Source organism: Octopus sinensis, linkage group LG11, assembly GCF_006345805.1.
Source record: "Octopus sinensis linkage group LG11, ASM634580v1, whole genome shotgun sequence".
Taxonomy (NCBI): domain Eukaryota; kingdom Metazoa; phylum Mollusca; class Cephalopoda; order Octopoda; family Octopodidae; genus Octopus; species Octopus sinensis.
Genome location: NC_043007.1, coordinates 4,890,866 through 4,912,093, shown reverse-complemented (window position 1 = coordinate 4,912,093; position 21,228 = coordinate 4,890,866). Strand labels below are relative to the sequence as shown.

The 21,228-nt window shown below is 37.8% G+C and overlaps 1 protein-coding gene across 1 annotated transcript; it reads right to left on the bottom strand.

Annotated features, from left to right (window-relative positions):
• Positions 1-9,154: 9,154 nt before the first annotated feature.
• Positions 9,155-20,897, bottom strand: LOC118765254. The gene is made up of 2 exons (XM_036507000.1): positions 20,584-20,897; positions 9,155-9,452 (listed from the first exon to the last, which is right to left on the bottom strand). The coding sequence occupies exons 1-2, from the start codon at positions 20,843-20,845 to the stop codon at positions 9,256-9,258; spliced, it is 459 nt and encodes a 152-aa protein (XP_036362893.1). The 5' UTR covers positions 20,846-20,897; the 3' UTR covers positions 9,155-9,255.
• Between the last annotated feature and the right edge of the window lie 331 nt (positions 20,898-21,228).

The window sequence follows — 21,228 nt, the reverse complement described above, 5'->3', positions numbered from 1 at the left end:
GGTTGGCCCGAGGCTATAGTAGAAGACACTTGCCCAAGGTGCCACGCAGTGGGACTGAACCCGGAACCATGTGGTTGGTAAGCAAGCTACTTACCACATAGCCACTCCTACACCTACCTTAATAATCTTTTCTATGATAGGCACAAGGCCTGGAATTTTATGGGGCGGGGGTCAGTCAATTACATTGTCCCCAGTGCATGACTGGTACTTAATTCATCAACTCCCCAAGACGATGAGAGGTAAAGCTGACTTCAGTGGAATTTGAATTCTGAACGTAGAGATGGAAGAAATGTTGAGAAGCGTTTTGCCAGGCTTGCTAACGATTCTGCCAGCTTGCCACCTGGTCTCAAATTGTGGCACAAGGCCAGCAATTTTGGAAGAGGGGAGGCAAGTTGTTTGTGTTGACTCCAGTGCATGACTGGTAATTATTTTATCAACCCCAAGAATATGAAAGGCAAACTTGACTTTGATGGAATTTGAACCCAGAGTGTAAAGAGTCAGATGAAATGCCACAAAACTAACCATTCTACCATCTTGCTGCCTTAGAACCTATTTACTGCACAGCTATGCCCACACCTAATCATCATCATCATCATTTAATGTCGGCTTTCCATGTTTGCATCAGTTAATAATGATGATGATGATGATGATTATAATAATAATAATAGATATAGCATGCCCAGCTGACAACAAGGTATGCGATAAGGAAGGAAGAAAAGTCGATAGGTATAACAGGTTAGCTTGGGAAGTTATGCAGTTGTTGTCGATGAAAAAAGGTAGCAGTAGTACCAATAATTGTCGGAGCCCTGGAAACAGTGAGCAAAAATCTCAAGAAGTACATGGAACAAATAGGGGCTGCAATAAGGGTGGAGCATTTGCAGAAAACAGCACTGCTTGGAATGGCTCGAATACTCCGAAAGGTGCTCGAAAAATAAGAGGTGTTACCTTAGTTCACTGGTAGTGAGCAGCTGACACTGTAGTACATCTTCAGCATTAGAAGCTGTGCAAAGGTAATAATAATAATAATAATAATAATAATGATAATAATAATGATAATAATAATAATAATAGTAGTAATAATAATAATAATAATGATAATAATAATAATAGTAGTAGTAGTAATAATAATAATAATAATAATAATAATAATAATAAATAATAATAATAATAATAATAGTAGTAATAATAATAATAATGATAATAATAATAATAATAGTAGTAATAATATAATAATAATAATAGTAATAATAATAATAATAATGATAATAATAATAATAATGATAATAATAATAATAATAATAATAATAATAATAATAATAATAATAATAAATACCCTGATGCAGTACCAGGCAGTGGCTCTCATGGCTTCTGATCTTAACTGATTGGAAGTGTTATCATGTACATTGTTTTGTCATGGTATAAAAGATGGGCCACAGCAAATATGCTACTCAATACCACAGATTTGCTTGTCAGTTGTTTGACCTTAACCAGTTGAGCATGTCCCTTAGTGGCTGACCATATGTGCATCTCTGACCACAAGCAGAAGTAGTGGGGGAGCATCATAGCCGTGTGTTGAGAGGATTCTTTGGGGTTTGGATAATTCACCTCTGGAAACATGGGTGTTTTGTTCAACATCTTTAAATAACCCTTATTCAGGGACCTTTTGAGCAGGGTGGGTTACTCAACCAGAAGAAAATTCTAATTGGGCCCCACCTGCAAGGCCATGCAATATTTATCTTAATATGAGCTTACCATGTTACGCACACTTGGTTGTGATGTCTGTGCCTGGTGTGCCCTTATCAGACGGGTACATTGATGGGTACATTGGGCTTCGATGGTGTATACAGCTCTCTCACTCAATAGTAATAATAATAATAATAATAATAATAATAATAATAATAATGATGATTTCAAATTTTTGCACAAGGCCAGCAATTTTGGGGGAGGGGATAAGTTGATTACACTGATCCCAGTGCTCAACTGGTACTTAATTTAATGACCCTCAAGATGATGAAAGGCAGAGACGACCTTGGCAGGATTTGAACTTGGAATGTGACGATTCAGAGAAAATACTGCAATGCATTTTATTCCAAAGCTCTGACAACACTGACATAAATAATAATCATAACAACAACAACAATAATAACAATAACATGAGAAATGATAAGAATGATAATGGCAGAAATAGCAATAATGATGATGATGATGACGATGATGAGGACAACGACGACGACGATGATGATGAAGATGATGATGATGATGATGATGATGAGGAGGAGGAGGTGGATGACGACGATGACGACGATGATAATAAGTAAATAAATCAATGGACACTGAAGTCGGCTCATTTGGCTGGATTCCATCAATGAAGTGTATTAACTTAATTCTTCTGAATGGGGTTTCTTTATCATTGGAAAGTTGGTTAATCAGTTTTTTTTTTTGCTTTTTTTATTTTATTTTATTTTACACTTTTGATATTTTTTCTTCTTTTCCCCCTCTGTCTCTGAATAGACTCTCCCAAAGTCATTTTTATATTCCATTGTAGAACTGTGATGAGGATAAACAGAAGAGTTTACTCCACCTTTTTGATACCAATATGCCTGATAAGGTGGCGAGCTGGCAGAATTGTTAGCATGCCAGGCGAAATGCTTAGCGGTATTTCGTCTGCTGTTACGTTCTAAGTTCAAATTCTGCCAAGGTCGACTTTGCCTTTCATCCTTTCGGGGTCGATTAAATAAGTACCATTTACGCACTGGGGTCGATATAATCGACTTAATCCGCTTGTCTGTCCTTGTTTGTCCCCTCTGTGATTAGCCCCTTGTGGGTAGTAAAGAAATATATATCAATATTCCGGAGACAGACAACCCAATTGCTGTATTTATCTCATCTTTTAGTCAGGGGCAAAGGCAGTGTCTCTGACCCTTTACAGGGTCTCCAAGACTGGCGGAAAGGAGGTGGGAGAGAGGGAGAGAGAGATGGAGAAGGGAAGGTATTCTCAGACTAGAGACTAAGCCTGAATTCTTCCAACGGAATGGATTCTGCTAAAGGCATCCAAGGATCCATGTAGTGATGGTTTCAAACTGGTTTAAGTCTAAAATGGATTAAGTCTATCACCCTCGTGGGCCAGCTTGTGATTTGAACTCCAAAAACACAAAGAGTTGGAACAAATATTGCAAGGTCCGATGTCCTTATACAGAGTGTTTGGGCTAAGCTGGACGATTTTTATGTTTCCTTTTTTCAGGAATAGCTTGAAGAGTCAATGGCGTTGGAGAGCATAAAGATTAAAGTTGTAGTTGAGAAAGAGTTAGTTGACATGGAAAATTGGAAGCTGTCTGAGAACTGGGAAAGGGTTACCCATATCACGAGTCAAAATGCTGGTCAAACTAAAGAGTTTCACCTGAGCAAAAATAAAAAAGAAAAAATAGTGTAATAGGTGTAAAACAACTTGCTTTAAACGAATACGAAAAAAAATGCATGCTCGTGAACGTGGGGTGGGGGAGAGGACTCGGAAAATTCACATCGTCAGACCTTGACCGTTAAACTCTAGTGTTTGACTCGAGCAAAAACAAAAAAAAATAGTGTAATAGGTGTAAAACAACATGTAGAAAACAAATATGAAAAAATGTACCAGTTATGCACTGCGGTCGATGTAATCGACTTAATCCCTTTGTCTGTCCTTGTTTATCTCCTCTATGTTTAGCTCCTTGTGGGCAACAAAGAAATAGAGAGGGTTGCTGCTGGAATGCCATAAGTGTGGCAGCAGGATTCTTTGCCACACTTCAGGAAAGAGTCAGAAGTGGTTGTCAGAGAATTTCTACAACTTAATCAGCCTCAATTTCTGGTCTCCTAATTAACTTCACCTGTAATCCCATGGATTATTATGTGTAGGGTGCAGCTGAGAAAGACACCAACTGTTCTGTGTGCAACACCAAGGCAGTGCCAACAGCCAAGATCAAAGAGGTGTTCAAAGATCTTCCCAAGGATACAATGAAGAATGCTTGCACCAAGTTCCAGAGCCATCTTGCTGGACACTGAGGATGGCTACTCCTCTGATTAAGCCGTTATCTCTCAGCCATAACCAAACGGACTTTTTTTTTTGTTTTAAATGCTTTAAATTTTGGATGGGATATTGAATTTTCTTTTCCTTTGATGCAATCTACCAGAATTAGTCTTGTACACCCTGCAGATCAGTCACACCACCATTCTTGTTTGGTGCCTTTTTTTATCAATCATGGAAGGACGACCAGGCGAATTTGAACTCTGCTTGTGAAGACCTGTTGAGGCAAGTGAAATCAAAATCAAAATCAATCAAAACATCAATGGAAATTGTAGTTGTGATACCAGTGCCGGTGGCACGGAAAAACAACCATCCGAATGTGGCCGTTGCCAGCGCCACCTCGACTGGCCTCCGTGCTGGTGGTACGTAAAAAGCACCATCTGATCGTGGCCATTGCCAGCCTTGTCTCACACCTGTGCCGGTGGCACATAAAAAGCACCCACTACACTCTCGTAGTGGTTGGCGTTAGGAAGGGCATCTAGCTGTAGAAACTCTGCCAGATCAGACTAGATCCTGGTGCAGCCTCCATGGCTTCCCAGACCCTGGTCGAACCGTCCAACCCATGCTAGCATGGAAAGCGGACGTTAAACGATGATGATGATGATGATGATGTGCACAGAGCCAAAACAAACAGTGCAAAGCATTCCATTTGATTCTCTAATTACTCTTTTTATTTATTTGATAAAATTTGTTTTAATGTTTTAATTTAATCATATTTTAATTAAAACCTCCCATCGTAATATTTAAGAACCTTTGGTAATGTTCCAGACTCCAACTTTATAAGTGTTTCTGATTTAGACAAAAGAATGGTAATTTCTAGCAGGGAAGTCATAGACTCTGTGTGTGTGTGTGAGTGCATGTGTGTGTAAGTGCATGTGTGTGTGTGTGTGTGTGTGTGTGTTGTGTGTGCATGTGTGTGCATGCATGTGTGTGTTTGCTTGTGTTCTGTGTGTGTGAGTGCATGCATGCATGTGTGTGTGTGTGTTTGTATATGTGTTCGTATGTTCATGTGTATGTGTGTGTGAGTGTGTATATGTTTGTCTGTGTGAGTGTGTGTATGTGTTGTTGTTGATGTTGATATCTGACCTCTGCAAACGGCAGCAAAAGCCGGCAGAGTCGTTAGCAGACTGCACAAAATGATTACAAGCATTTTCTCTGCCTTGATGGTCTGAGTTCAAATTCCACCAGCATCAACTTTGCCCTTTATCCTTTCAAGGTCGAAAAAATGTGTACCAGTCATGCACTGGGGTTGATATAATCAACTCCCACTCTCCTAAAATTGGTGACATTCTGCCAAAATTTGAAACCATTAAAATGGCAACAAGCTGGCAGAATCATTAGAATGCTTTATCATCTTCATGTTCTGAGTTCAAATTCAACCAAGGTTGGTGTTGCCTTTCATTCTTTTGGGGGTCGATGAAATAAGTACCAGTTATACACTGGGACTGATGTAACTGACACCCGCCCCTCCTCCAAAATTGCAGGCCTCATGTCTATAATAGAAAAGCTATTTAACCCCAGGTTATCTTTGATTAATCATATCCATGATTAAAGGATCAAACACATTCTAACCACGACCATCTCACCTTTCGATACATAATTTACCCCATATTACTTTATCCAAAGCATTCTTGTTCCCTTTTTCACAAAGCTGGTAGAATGAGATCTTTGAGAGACTTTGCTGTTATTTCTAGCTGTCTCAATGTCCACGTAGAGCTTCCCACACAGAAATGTCCAAGAGGAATGGTCTCAATAGCAGAGAGTAAGTTCTGAGACGATGAATGTACTTCAACGATTTAATATGGCAAACACGAACATAGTTGAATGCGGTTTTATTAAATATTTTTGTCATACTTAATTAACAGAACATTGTGGTTTATAAACAGGATGGGAGTTTATTGGTGCAACAGACTAATATACATACATATATATATATATATATATATATATATATATATATATATATATATATATATATATATATATATATATGGCCCTAGGTGTCATAAGGTTATCAGCTGGCTGTCTTTTATAGTAAACTGGAAGCTGAAAATGTAGAAATTATATGGGACTTTATTGGCAGGATACACTGTGTGTGTGTGTGTGTGTGTGTATGTGTGGCATGGGATTGGTTATTTGCAGTAGTGAGTGTATAAGAGAGGAGATGATGCTGAAGTGGACATTGGATGTGTACGAAGGGTGGAAGGTTGAATGAAGGAGAGAAACGGTAGATGACTGGAAGAGGAAAACTAAAGAAAACCTAGAAAGAGGTGAGCAAAGATGCTAAAAGCTCACAAGGGAGATGATACGAGGTGGGGGGGTGCTGCAGCAAGGGGTGGGACATGATGGAACGGATTCATCCAATCCATACAAGAATCAGGGGCAGGGGGGGGGAGACCCTTAAAAGAAAAATAGGGCTGACTTAAAGCTGTTGCTAACTATGATGACAACAGGGTTCTGTCCTGTTTCTGTCGACCCCTTTTCATTCACAAAGGGACAGAAGAATTCATAGAAGTGGTGCAGTAGAGACTATTTATAAGGTTTTGGTCTCTCACTCTCTCTCTTTCTTTCTCTTTTTAACACACACAAACTCTCTCTCTCTCTCTCTCTCTCATTCTCTATTCCCCCCCACTTATCCCTATGTTCAAAATTCAAAGCCTTTTGGACACCAATTCTTTTGACTCTTCAATAATGGTTCCTACCAAATTTAGCCACGTGTTCATTGCAAAGGAAATTTAAATTCTTTATTGGATGGCTGTATGCTTAAGAAGTTTGCTTCACAATCCTGTGGCTTCAGGTTCAATCCCATGTCACAGCACCTTCTGTTATAACCCTGGGTCAACAAATATCTTGTGAGTGAACTTGGCAAACAGAAACTGTGTTGAAGCCTGTTGTATTCATTTTAAGTTGTTTTTGTTCTGTGCTTTATGTCCATTTTTTTATATGAGCATGGGTTAGCTGAATCCATATAACTGCGGCACTGATTCATCTTTATCTCTTAATTCTTGCTTGTTCCAGTCATTGGACTGTGGCCATGCTGGAGCACTGCCTTAAAGGGTTTAGTCAAACATATCAACCTCAGTAAATATTTTTTTAAAGATTGGTGCTCTCTTCTGCCAGTCTCTTTTGCTGAAGCTGCAAAGATAGAACATAAACAAACCAACACCAGCTGTTAAGCAATGTGGAGGGGATGGACACATGCATACCCACATGCACACACACACAATAGGCTTCATTCAGTTTCTGTCTCGCACTTCTATTTACAAAGCTTTCACCCAAGGTGCCACACACTGAGATTGAACCTAGAACCATGTGGTTGGGAAGCTAGCTTCTTACCACACAGCTACACATATGTGTGTGTGTGTGTGTGCACACGAATGTGTGTGTGTATGCGTGCGAGTGTGTGTGTATGTGTGTGTGCGCGCAAATATGTGTGTGTATGCGTGCGAGTGTGTGTGTGTGCATGCGAGTGTGTGTGTGCGTGCGAGTGTGTGAGCATGTGTGCGAATGTGTGTGTGAGTGTGTGCGAGTGTGTGAGTATGTGTGCGAATGTGTGTGTGTGTGAGTATGTGTGCGATGTGTGTGTGAGTATGTGTGCGAATGTGTGTGTGTGTGTGTGTGTGAGTATGTGTGTATGTGCGTATGTGAGTGTGTGTGCGTATGTGTGTGTGTGTATTTTTGACTGGCAATCAGTTGATTTATGTATGTCCCTATAACTTAGAGTTTAGCAAACTGCAACCCTGGAAAAAATACCAAAGCCTGATCAAAAAACAAGTGGAATTTATAAATAAATACTCAAAATATCAAATGAGTAAGATGACATGACAGACTGAATCTCAAGGCAGTGCTCCAGCATGGACACAGTCTAGCGGTATAACAGAGTAAACTGAATACAAGAATAAAGAATTGGTTCTTCCAAACCAATAATTCAAATGGTTTTGGTATTTTCTTTAAAGACAGGACAATAACAAGCATGCGATTGTTGGACCTTTTGTTATTAAGAAAGAACTCGTAATTAAATATAAGATTTCTTCAGCAGAAAAACTCTAAAAAAAAACCAAAGAACTGAAATAAAAAAAAATAAAACCAACAAAAACAAAGAGAAAATCAAAATTACTTAATTATTCTAAAAAGCCTTTTGAATATATTTATTTAATTATATTTTAAAAATATTTTTTTAACATTTGAAAAAAATTTTTTGTCTTATAACTTTATTTTCACAGCAGGTTTCTTAATGTGGTAGACATTTTCCTTCTGACAAATAACAAAATACCAGTATATACCAGTGTGTGTGTGTGTGTGTGTGTGTGCGTGTGCGTGTGCGTGTGCGTGTGTTTTATATGTATGTATGCATATTTATATACACACATATACACACATATATGTACATATGCATGTGTATCTGTATGAATATGTGTATGTATGCATGTATATGTAAATCAATGTGTATATATGTATATGCACAAAATATATACATGCACACACACACACATATACACATACACACATACACATATATATACATACATACACACACACACACATACACATACACACACATACACACACACATACACACATACACACATACACATATATACACACACATACACACACATACACACACACACACACACGTATATCATCTAATGTATACAATATAAACAAAATAACAAGTTAAAAGAGGAAATAAAAGGAGAAAAATATAAAGCAATGAAAAAGAAAGACAAACAATCAAAAGAAGGAAGAATGAGTGAAAGAATATGAAAGAAGAAGAAGAAAAGTTTCCTCATATCTAGGATTATTTCAGTGAACGATAATCAACTGACTGAACACTATTTTATCAGTTTTGCAGACATCTTCGCATAATACCTGAAGCATTTCGTTGTCAAACAGATTAGAAAAGAATTTGTAATTTAAAAAGAATACATTGGAAAAAAACCCCCCCAAAAAACAAAAAAAAAACAAACAAACTCAACAACAATAATTCAGTTCTTGTTTTTTTTTATTATTTTGTTGGTTATCTTTTGTTCTTTTTATTATTTTTTCATTTTATTTTACTTTATTTCGAAAAACCCTCCCAACCCACCCCTTCCACCGAAAAGTCCCGGAAAGGAAATTTTTGAAAACACAAAATAAACCCCCAAAATACAAATATAAATAAAGCAAAAAATAAGACGTAATAAAATTTTGTTGTTTTAGGTATTTTTGTTTAGAATTAATAGTTTTCGGTTAAGTGATGGCAGTAATATTGCTTCCGTGGACGTCTTTGGAAAATATTGCAAAAGGGTAGAAGCAGTTAAGAATGGTTTCTGCTTTCCTTTGTTCTTTTTTTCTGTCTGTTTTGTTGCTGTTTTTGTTTCTTTTGCACGTGGGTAAGTGTAAGTTTTCAAACCTGTTTATGGACATAAATGATGCAACAATCAGAACCGCATTGGCACCGGGTAAAAGAAACGGTAACAACAACAACAACAACAGCAAAAGCAGAAGAAGCAAGAAAAACAGAAAGTGACAAATAGAACAAAAATATAAATAACTAAAAAAAAAGTAAGAAGAAATAAAAACCAAAAAAAAAAAAATAGATGAAGTAAAATTATGATTATGAAATTTAAGACAATAAAATGGGAAAATTTAAGACGGAAGTGTGCCAAAGGCATAGATACTGCTGTATCCAGGCAGAATGTTAGTGGTTCTAACGATGCTGATGATGATGATGATGACAATGATGATGACAATGATGATGATGATGATGATGATGATGATGATGATGATGATGATGATGATGATGGTGATGATGATGGTGGTGGTGGTGGTGTTGGTGGTTGTGGTGTTGATGATGATGATGATGATGATGGTGGTGGTGGTGGTGTTGGTGGTTGTGGTGTTGATGATGATGATGATGGTGGTGGTGGTGGTGTTGGTGGTTGTGGTGTTGATGATGATGATGGTGGTGGTGGTGGTGGTGTTGGTGGTTGTGGTGTTGATGATGATGATGATGATGATGGTGGTGGTGGTGGTGTTGGTGGTTGTGGTGTTGATGATGATGATGGTGGTGGTGGTGGTGGTGTTGGTGGTTGTGGTTTGATGATGATGATGGTGGTGGTGGTGGTGGTGTTGGTGGTGGTGGTGTGGTGTTGATGATGATGATGATGATGATGGTGGTGGTGGTGGTGTTGGTGGTTGTGGTGTTGATGATGATGATGGTGGTGGTGGTGGTGGTGTTGGTGGTTGTGGTGTTGATGATGATGATGATGATGATGGTGGTGGTGGTGGTGTTGGTGGTTGTGGTGTTGATGATGATGATGATGATGATGGTGGTGGTGGTGGTGTTGGTGGTTGTGGTGTTGATGATGATGATGGTGGTGGTGGTGGTGTTGGTGGTTGTGGTGTTGATGATGATGATGATGATGGTGGTGGTGGTGGTGGTGTTGGTGGTTGTGGTGTTGATGATGATGATGACAATGATAAAGAGAATGGGAGTGGCAATGGTGCTGATGATGATAGTGGATGAAAGACTGTAGGTAGTAGTAGTAGTGGTGGTGGTGGTGATGGTGGTGGTGGTGGTAGCAGTAGTAGTAGTATTGGTAGTGGTGATGTATATGATGGTACTGAATGTTATAGAGTCAGGGGTGGGGGTGAGCAATAAAAGTGGTGGTGGTGGTGGTGGTGGTGGTGGTGCAGGTGGTGGTGGTGGTGATGGTATGGAAGTGGAGAGTGGAGGAGTAAAGCAATAATCAGAACATTCTCTCACAGAAATCCTCAATGAAGGAGATACTGTACAATCAATCAGGCTGCTAGAAATATCAGCTAAGTCTTCCTCAAATAACACCCAACCATCTTAAAAAGAGGGATACATTATGTCTGAAACATAAAGTCACAACGAAGGATTTAGCAGAATTGGTTAAACCAGGCAAGGTGCTTGGTAGTAGTGAGAGAGGGACCCTTACATTCTGGATTCAAATTCCATCAAGACTGATTTGGGGCTTTTATACCTCTGGGTTGATAAAAAAAAAAAAAAAATAATAATAATAATAATAATATTAATAATAATAATAATAATAATATTAATAATAATGATAATAAGAAAATACCTGCAGACTAATAGAAGTAAGCGTCCCCACTGATATAAATGTAAAAATGTATCTGTCAAGGAATTTGACAAACTTAGTAAATATAAGGACCTGGAAATCGAAATACAGAGGATGTGGAATCTTAAAACAAAAACTGTTCCTGTTATTGTAGGTGCCCTAGGTATGATAAAAAAGGGATGTCAGAAACACCTAGACAATATCCCTGGAAAACCATGTCTCAAGGAAATCCAAAAGACACATGGAACCAGGAATTTTTGTGTTATAAATGAAAGGAGGGGAGGAAAGAGTCTCTGAGGAATTGGTATCTTTTGGGTTAAAGGGTTTGATTTAGAGGAAGACTCTCCAGAGACCCTTCAAGGCCGAAAGGGTTGATACAGTTGCTGCTTTGCTTGAACAGCAATTGCTTGAAGGCAGACGCAGGGAAATCACCAGAAGGGTGGAAATCCCAGTGAACTTACTCTTTACTTTTTACTCTTTTACTTGTTTCAGTCATTTGACTGCGGCCATGCTGGAGCACCACCTTTAGTCGAGCAAATCGACCCCAGGACTTGTTCTTTGTAAGCCTAGTACTTATTCTATCGGTCTCTTTTGCTGAATCACTAAGTTATGGGGACGTAAACACACCAACATCGGTTTTCAAGCAACGTTGGGGGGACAAACACAGACACACAAACACACACATATACACACACACACACACCACACACACACACACACACACACACACATATTCTTTCAGTTTCCGTCTACCAAATCCACTCACAAGGCTTTGGTCAGCCCAAGGCTATAGTAGAAGACACTTGCCCAAGGTGCCACAAAGTGGGACTGAACCCGGAACCATATGGTTGGTAAGCAAGCTACTTACCACAGGGCCACTCCTGCGCCTATACCAAGATGGAAGAAGCAGAGGAAAGTGGTGAGTGCAGAACCCAGAAAAAGGACCCTAAATGACAAGAACAAGGAATTAGCAGACAACATTGTAAGGAATGTTGTACAGTGATTCCAAAGACTCAGACTTTGATGACGCCACAGTGCTAATTGCACAAAGTTCAGACCATTGTTTGCAGTAATAGCAATCAGCATATTTATCCTGTTTTTAATGAACCCAAAGCACTAATCAATAATTTTAATTGCTTATTTTTTTTTTATCCGAGATAAAAAAGATAAAATCTGAGAGTAATTACACGAAGAATAACATTGCTGAGATTGGTAAAGATAGGAATCTGCTTTGACTCAACAGTTCTGGTTCTGTTATCAATCTTCACATAATAATTCATGCAGTGATTCTGTTAGTTCTGAAGAATTTTGCTACCAAAGTATCTTTGACTGGTTACATCCCTGGCTTTTGCTCTTCTTCTCTATGTTTGGCTCTTTTGACCGTTGCCATTTTTTTTTTCTTTTCCATGAAAATGGTTTGTGCTTTTCTTTCGCCTTGATATTGTTGCCGTTGTTGTTTAACCCTGGGTCAGCTACCATCAAGCAGACCTATGATAGAAACCTTTCCAGCCTCAGCAATCCCATCATTTTATATATTTAAGATCTACATTGTCTGAGATTTTTGCTTGTTTAAGATGGTCAGAGGGTGTGTATGTGATCTGAAGGAGATTTGGCTTCTATTTCTGACAGGTCAAACAACTGCATTGAACAGGCACGAGCAAACCTTTATAAGAATTAGAATGCAGGAGCCAAGGCTCATCTCTGGACAGGCTGTGCATCTAAACAACTCAAGGTAACATTTTGGGGGTAAGCATGCCATTCAGAAAAGGCCATGGGCTGCTCTTTGCCCATGACGCTCATAGAAGTTTCTTTGTATTGCTGTTGTTGTTGAGGATGATGATGATGATGATGATGTTGATATGTTGCTTTGGTTTGCAAATGTATTTGATTGATCAGATCAATAAAATACAGGTAATTAGGTTGAACAACAAGGTGCAATAAAGATGGAAACTTTACAAAACTATTACAGGGATTCATGATTTAGTATTAAATAATGGATGTCTTTTTTTTGTGAAGATGGGGTGTGATTTCAATTCTCATCAGTCAAGCAACAATATTGACTCTCATGTGGCGGTTCATTGTGTAAAGCAGTTTGTGAATGTGCAACATGTGGTGATCTAAAAGGCAGTTTGTGAATGTGTAACATGTGGTGATCTAAAAGACAGTTTGTGAATGTGTAACATGTGGTGTTCTAAAAGGCAGTTTGTGAATGTGTAACATGTGGTGTTCTAAAAGGCAGTTTGTGAATGTGTAACATGTGGTGATTTAAAAGACAGTTTGTGAATGTGTAACATGTGGTGATCTAAAAGGCGGTTTGTGAATGTGTAACATGTGGTGTTCTAAAAGGCAGTTTGTGAATGTGTAACATGTGGTGTTCTAAAAGGCAGTTTGTGAATGTGTAACATGTGGTGTTCTAAAAGGCAGTTTGTGAATGTGTAACATGTGGTGTTCTAAAAGACAGTTTGTGAATGTGTAACATGTGGTGTTCTAAAAGGCAGTTTGTGAATGTGTAACATGTGGTGTTCTAAAAGGCAGTTTGTGAATGTGTAACATGTGGTGATTTAAAAGACAGTTTGTGAATGTGTAACATGTGGTGATCTAAAAGGCGGTTTGTGAATGTGTAACATGTGGTGTTCTAAAAGGCAGTTTGTGAATGTGTAACATGTGGTGTTCTAAAAGGCAGTTTGTGAATGTTTAACATGTGGTGTTCTAAAAGACAGTTTATGAATGTGTAACATGTGGTGTTCTAAAAGGTAGTTTGTGAACGTGTAACATGTGGTGATTTAAAAGACAGTTTGTGAATGTGTAACATGTGGTGATCTAAAAGGCGGTTTGTGAATGTGTAACATGTGGTGTTCTAAAAGGCAGTTTGTGAATGTGTAACATGTGGTGTTCTAAAAGGCAGTTTGTGAATGTGTAACATGTGGTGTTCTAAAAGGCAGTTTGTGAATGTGTAACATGTGGTGTTCTAAAAGGCAGTTTGTGAATGTGTAACATGTGGTGTTCTAAAAGGCAGTTTGTGAATGTGTAACATGTGGTGTTCTAAAAGGCAGTTTGTGAATGTGTAACATGTGGTGATCTAAAAGGCAGTCTGTGAATGTGTAACATGTGGTGTTCTAAAAGACAGTTTATGAATGTGTAACCTGTGGTGTTCTAAAAGGCAGTTTGTGAACATGTAACAAGTGGTGATCTAAAAGGCAGTTTGTGAATGTGTAACATGTGGTGTTCTAAAAGGCAGTTTGTGAATGTGTAACATGTGGTGTTCTAAAAGGCAGTTTGTGAATGTGTACATGTGGTGTTCTAAAAGGCAGTTTGTGAATGTGTACCATGTGGTGTTCTAAAAGCAGTTTGTGAATGTGTAACATGTGGTGTTCTAAAAGACAGTTTGTGAATGTGTAACATGTGGTGGTTCTAAAAGGCAGTTTGTGAATGTGTAACATGTGGTGTTCTAAAACAGTTTATGAATGTGTAACATGTGGTGTTCTAAAAGGCAGTTTGTGAACGTGTAACATGTGGTGATCTAAAAGGCAGTTTGTGAATGTGTAACATGTGGTGTTCTAAAAGGCAGTTTGTGAATGTGAACATGTGGTGTTCTAAAAGTCAGTTGTGAATGTGTAAGTGGTGATCTAAAAGGCAGTTTTGTGAATGTGTAACATGTGGTGATCTAAAAGACAGTTTGTGAATGTGTAACATGTGGTGTTCTAAAAGGCAGTTTGTGAATGTGTAACATTGTGGTGTTCTAAAAGGCAGTTTGTGAATGTGGTAACATGTGTGATTTAAAAGACACTTGTGAATGTGTAACATGTGGTGATCTAAAAGGCGGTTTGTGAATGTGTAACATGTGTGTTCTAAAAGCAGTTTGTGAATGTGTAACATGTGGTGTTCTAAAAGTCAGTTTGTGAATGTGTAACATGTGGTGTTCTAAAAGGCAGTTTGTGAATGTGTAACATGTGGTGTTCTAAAAGGCAGTTTGTGAATGTGTAACATGTGGTGATTTAAAAGACAGTTTGTGAATTGTAACATGTGGTGATCTAAAAGGCAGTTTGTGAATGTGTAACATGTGTGGTGTTCTAAAAGGCAGTTTGTGAATGTGTAACATGTGGTGTTCTAAAAGGCAGTTTGTGAATGTGTAACATGTGGTGTTCTAAAAGGCAGTTGTGAATGTGTAACATGTGTGTTCTAAAAGACAGTTTGTGAATGTGTAACATGTGGTGTTCTAAAAGGCAGTTTGTGAATGTGTAACATGTGGTGTTCTAAAAGGCAGTTTGTGAATGTGTAACATGTGGTGATCTAAAAGGCAGTCTGTGAATGTGTAACATGTGGTGTTCTAAAAGACAGTTTATGAATGTGTAACCTGTGGTGTTCTAAAAGGCAGTTTGTGAACGTGTAACATGTGGTGATCTAAAAGGCAGTTTGTGAATGTGTAACATGTGGTGTTCTAAAAGGCAGTTTGTGAATGTGTAACATGTGGTGTTCTAAAAGGCAGTTTGTGAATGTGTAACATGTGGTGTTCTAAAAGGCAGTTTGTGAATGTGTAGCATGTGGTGTTCTAAAAGGCAGTTTGTGAATGTGTAACATGTGGTGTTCTAAAAGGCAGTTTGTGAATGTGTAACATGTGGTGTTCTAAAAGGCAGTTTGTGAATGTGTAACATGTGGTGTTCTAAAAGGCAGTTTGTGAATGTGTAACATGTGGTGATTGAAAAGACAGTTTGTGAATGTGTAACATGTGGTGATCTAAAAGGCAGTTTGTGAATGTGTAACATGTGGTGATCTAAAAGACAGTTTGTGAATGTGTAACATGTGGTGATCTAAAAGACAGTTTGTGAATGTGTAACATGTGGTGTTCTAAAAGGCATTTTGTGAATGTGTAACATGTGGTGTTCTAAAAGACAGTTTGTGAATGTGTAACATGTGGTGTTCTAAAAGGCAGTTTGTGAATGTGTAACATGTGGTGTTCTAAAAGGCAGTTTGTGAATGTGTAATATGTCGTGATCTAAAAGGCAGTCTGTGAATGTGTAACATGTGGTGTTCTAAAAGGCAGTTTGTGAATGTGTAACATGTGGTGTTCTACAAGGCAGTCTGTGAATGTGTAACATGTGGTGATCTAAAAGGCAGTTTGTGAATGTGTAACATGTGGTGATCTACAAGGCAGTCTGTGAATGTGTAACATGTGGTGATCTAAAAGGCAGTTTGTGAATGTGTAACATGTAGTGATCCAAAGTAGTTTGGATGGGCTGTGCGAAACTGGTGCAGGAAACAGCCATGAACTCACATTATTTGCTGGGTCTTTGCAGTCACAGCATATCTCCAGAGGTCTCGGTCTTTCATCATTGCCTCTGTGAGGCATATATATATATATATGTATATGTACATATATATATATATATATATATATATATATATATATATATATATATATATAAGGTTCAGTTTTCGATCCTACACAGCTCAATGCAATGTATCATAAGTTGATGAATGATATTATTTTCTTTTCTCAAGCTTGACTTCCAGTCTAAGAGCTGCACAGACAATCAGAGCAGCTTAATTGGTTTTTGTTTTCAGAATTTCATTTTAGTGGACTTTTATAGGTTATGAAATATCTAATTGTCTTACTGGATTAAAATGACTGATGAAATACTGTCTCTGTAAACTAAGGAATTCCACATAGAATTCATGAGATAATCAAATAAGTTATTGCCAAGACTGTGGCTGATATCATCTTGTATTCAATCTGATAATATTTATTAAATTAACATGCTAAAGGTAAAATTTGCTGGTGTAAAAAAAGATCTGTCATACTGTGGAAAAAAGATGATGAGTGTGTGTGTGTGTGAGAGAGAGAGAGAGAGAGAGAAGAGAGAGAGGAAGAGAGAGAGAGAGAGGGAGAGAGAGAGAGAAAGAGAGAGAGAGAGAAACAGAGAGAAAAAGAGAGAGAGAGAAAGAGAGAGAGAGAGAGAGAGAAGAGAGAGAGAGAGAAACAGAGAGAAAAAGAGAGAGAGAGAAAGAGAGAGAGAGAGATTGAAATGAACACCACTGACACATGCATGCACCTATATACACACATACGCCGATGATATTCAGTTGTGTGTGTGTGTATGAAAGAGAGAGTGGTGGTGTGCATGCGTGTATATGCACATGTCATTAACATTCGTGTGTGTGTGTGTGCATGTGGAAGTTTCCCATGACAAATGATGAAACGGAAGCTTATAGGGAAAGAATGAGAATTGTTAATCCGGAAAGAAGACAGAATGATGAAGAAGATGATAGGCAAGAATATTTTGCGAAAGCCAGAATGAGAAAACTTGCTGGAAGAGAAAACATGACTGCAGAGAATTGGCAAGGTCTTCTAGAAATTAATCAAAGAATTTTGAAGAAAATGGCCAGAAATTATCATTATGAAGTAGGGAGATGTTTATGGCTGATACTGTATTACAAAATGGGTTGTGGAACGTCCATGGCTTCCCCTGGACTTGTATTAAATCTGATAGTTCTTAATCTGTTAATATCTTGTGTTTTCTTAATACTGTAAAATATCTGGATGAAGTTAGTATATTAATATTTGTAAATCTCAAGGAGAGATATTCAGCAACAGTACTTTGGAGTAAAGATTGTTTGCCGACATAACATGGCAGTCCTGGTTTAGGACGGATGTTGCTGTAATTTAGCCCCAGGAGACATTGTCTCCAGTTGGCTATATGACATGATCTGTGTCCTTATATTTTCAAACAAGGGAATCTAGTACCCCCACTCAGCTCAAAACAATATCTGTGTATCGCGATTTCCAGGTTATTTCCCTTCATCAGCACAGAATAATTGTTCGGTTAGAGATGGCACTGCCAAATTCCCATTCGAAATATATAGTTTTCAAAGTGACAACTAGTCACTGATGTATAAATTAGAAAATTACTAGATTCCCTTGTTCAAAAATATAGGGACACAGGTTATGTTGTATAGCCAGCTGGAGACGATGTCTCCTGGGGCTAAATTACAGCAACATTCGTCCTAAACCAGGACTGCCATGTTATGTTGGCAAACAATCTTTACTCCATCTGGATAAACATTTAGATTTGCTGCTGAATTTCAATGAACTAATGTGGATTGTTACAAGCTGCAGAGAAGGCAATCCATCTAGGAGAGCAGTAACTCTGAAAAAATCTGATACAAAATAGATATAATGATAATTTAGTCCTAGCAGACATTTCCTTACATACTAGAGACATGATAGAATGTACCTATACCATAAAGTGGTTGGCAACAGGAATTGTATTCCAGCTGTAAAATCTATTATAAAAATAGAAGCAAAGCAAACAAGTGATACACAACAAAGGAGACTGGCAGTTCCATCTTTATTGGATGTATCAGATGATAAAGGATTGCAACAGATCTGACCAGGCTAAGCCAAGCCAGTATTGGAAAACTGATATAAATGATGATGATGATGATGGTGATGACTTTGAAGTCAATAAAATTTACTACTGGATACAATATCAGCTTGTCTAAATGAGAGAAAAATAACTCTGGTTTATGAATTCTAGACTTTGTTTCATTAGGGAATCTTTATTCATAGTCTAACTCCAGACTGGATATGTGAAATTCTTTATTTGTTGGTGATAGTAGGTCAAACATGAATAAATAACGAAATCAGGGTGGTGCTCTTCATCTTACGTTTATTATGCGCAGTCAGGAGAATACCACAGATTACAACACTGGCATTTTATTGATCAGGGGATTAGATATTAGATTTTATTAGTGATACAGAAATGTCTTTCATGGCATTGATCTACTTGCTGTTTCTAACCTACTTTAGATTAAAGGATGACCAACGCTGCTTACGTTGGATACAGCAGCATCTTTGAAATGCAGGACCACAAGAGGGTTTGCTGCTTCTTGACTCCAACATTCAAGAAAACTCTTACGGTTGATCTTAAGCTTGAGTGATGAGATGTAATTAAAAACCTCACTAATTGCTTGTTTCTTTGTGGTTTTTCTATACTTTTGTTGTTGTTTTTGTTGTTTCATCTCTGATTCTTCATAATTGAGTCAGCCTAGGATTCAAGGAGTTTTCAGCTGTGGTCATCCCTCATTCCATCATCTTGTTTAATGCATCCTAAGAAGCTTCACTTTGCAATCATGTGGTTCAGGTTCAGTCCCACTGCACAGCACCTTGGGCAAGTGTCTTCTATTATAGCCCTGGACTGACCAATGTATATATATATTTGTTGGGTCATCCCATAAATAATGTGGTTTTTCAATTGTATGAACTAAAGGTCGGAGGGAGACGGGATGAACTACCTGCATCAACTTGCTATAAAGAAGGTAGTAATTTTACCATGTCCTTATTCTTAGTGCAAGTTTTGAAGAGTGCAGTTCGATTTTAACAGCTATTTTTTCAAAGCTATAATGGAAGTGACACAGGAGCATAATTGGCATATTTTGCTTTATGAGTTCAATAAAGGCAATAATGCAATGGAAAGTGGAGGAATATTAATGCAAGATATGGGGATTAGACAATAAGTGTAAGCCAATGTTAACAGTGATTCCAGAAATTCTGAGCCAGAATTTACAGCCTAAAAGACAAGCCTCATCCTGGAAGATCTGCAGAGCTTGACAAGGACGTCCTGCAAAACCCTGATGGAACAAAATCCCATCGTAACTGTTGAGGAACTAACAGAGAAGCTTGGATTTGGTCATTCCACCAGTATTTCAAATCAGTGCTAGAAGAAAAACGACCATCTTTGGTTTTAAGACAAAAGATGTTCCTCCATCAAGATAATGCTGGGTTACATACAGTGAGGATGGCATTCCAAAGGCTGGAGCAGGTTGAATGGGAAACGATGTCCCACCCACCATATTTGCCAGACATTGCCCCATCTGATTATCATTTATTTCATAGTCTTCAAAATAATTTGGACAAAAAATATATGAATTCTGGAGATGAGTTCAGAACAGTACTGGAGGAGTATTTTTCATCACGGACAAGATGATTTTGAAAGAGGGTCCTTACAAATCTACCAGACAGATGAAAAAGCATTGTAGAAGAGTAAATTTTAAATTAAAAACAAACTTTGTTTATCTTGATTTTCAAGAATAAAGAAGTATGAAAAATCGCATTATTTATGGGATGACTCAATACACACACACACACACATATATAAATACATATGTGCACATGTATAGATCACCATCACCATCATTATCATCATCATTATCATCATTTAACATCCATTTTCCATGCTGGCACAAGTTGCTTTTGCTCTTCTTAGAAGAGTTTCAAGATATCTGCTCTTAGGAAGAGACTCTACAATTGGTAGAATTATAAAAAAGTTCAACCCTCGTCTGATAACCACCAGGAAGGGTTTTAAAAGCAACAGAAAACAACCACAACGACAACAAAAGCGAGGATAGCAATCACAAGAGCATTTTAACAGTAAATATTACCTTTAAACAAAAACTTTGTCGAGTCAAGTTTAATTTCTTTTGTTGGAGTGATGCATTTTAGATCAGGTGTAAAATTTGAATTAAGACAGAAGAACTGAGCCTTATAATCTGATTTCTCTGGCAAATAATACACTTTTGTATTGCGTCTAAATGCAGCAGGTTGGCCATCGTCATCTTCTGATGAGTTGTCAGTTTTGTTTGATGTCACTCTGTAATCCTTCTCTTCGTTCTCGTTGGGTTCGGAGAATGAATGTCCTTTCATCAGGGAAGGTTTCTCATCAAGTGTCACTGCAAGCTGTGGTATCTGCGGAAAAGATGAGAGGAAGTCTATTTGAAATGGTTGATGGTAATAATGGGTTGAAGAATGAAATTAAATTTACTTATTAGTTTGTTATGGTTTGGCAGAGTTGTTAGGTGTGAGGGACAAAATGCCTTGTGGGATTTAGTTATGACCAAAAGCAAAACATCAAAACAAACCTCAATGAAGACCCAAGGCACACAACCCGGGTTGTGCTTGGGAGAGCAGTGAATGCATGTAACAAAAATAAGACTACTGAATAACAATAATAATAATAATAATAATAATAAAAAAAAAAATAATAATAATAATAATAATAATAATAATAATAATAATAATAATAATAA

Bases quoted from the DNA above. Each gene is read 5' to 3' on its own strand.
- LOC118765254 (XM_036507000.1), bottom strand. From the start codon at position 20,845: ATGAAAGGACATTCATTCTCCGAACCCAACGAGAACGAAGAGAAGGAT. The intron at 9,453-20,583 runs GTAATATTTACT...GTCCATAAACAG, and splicing joins GACAAAGTTTTTGTTTAAAG to GTTTGAAAACTTACACTTAC.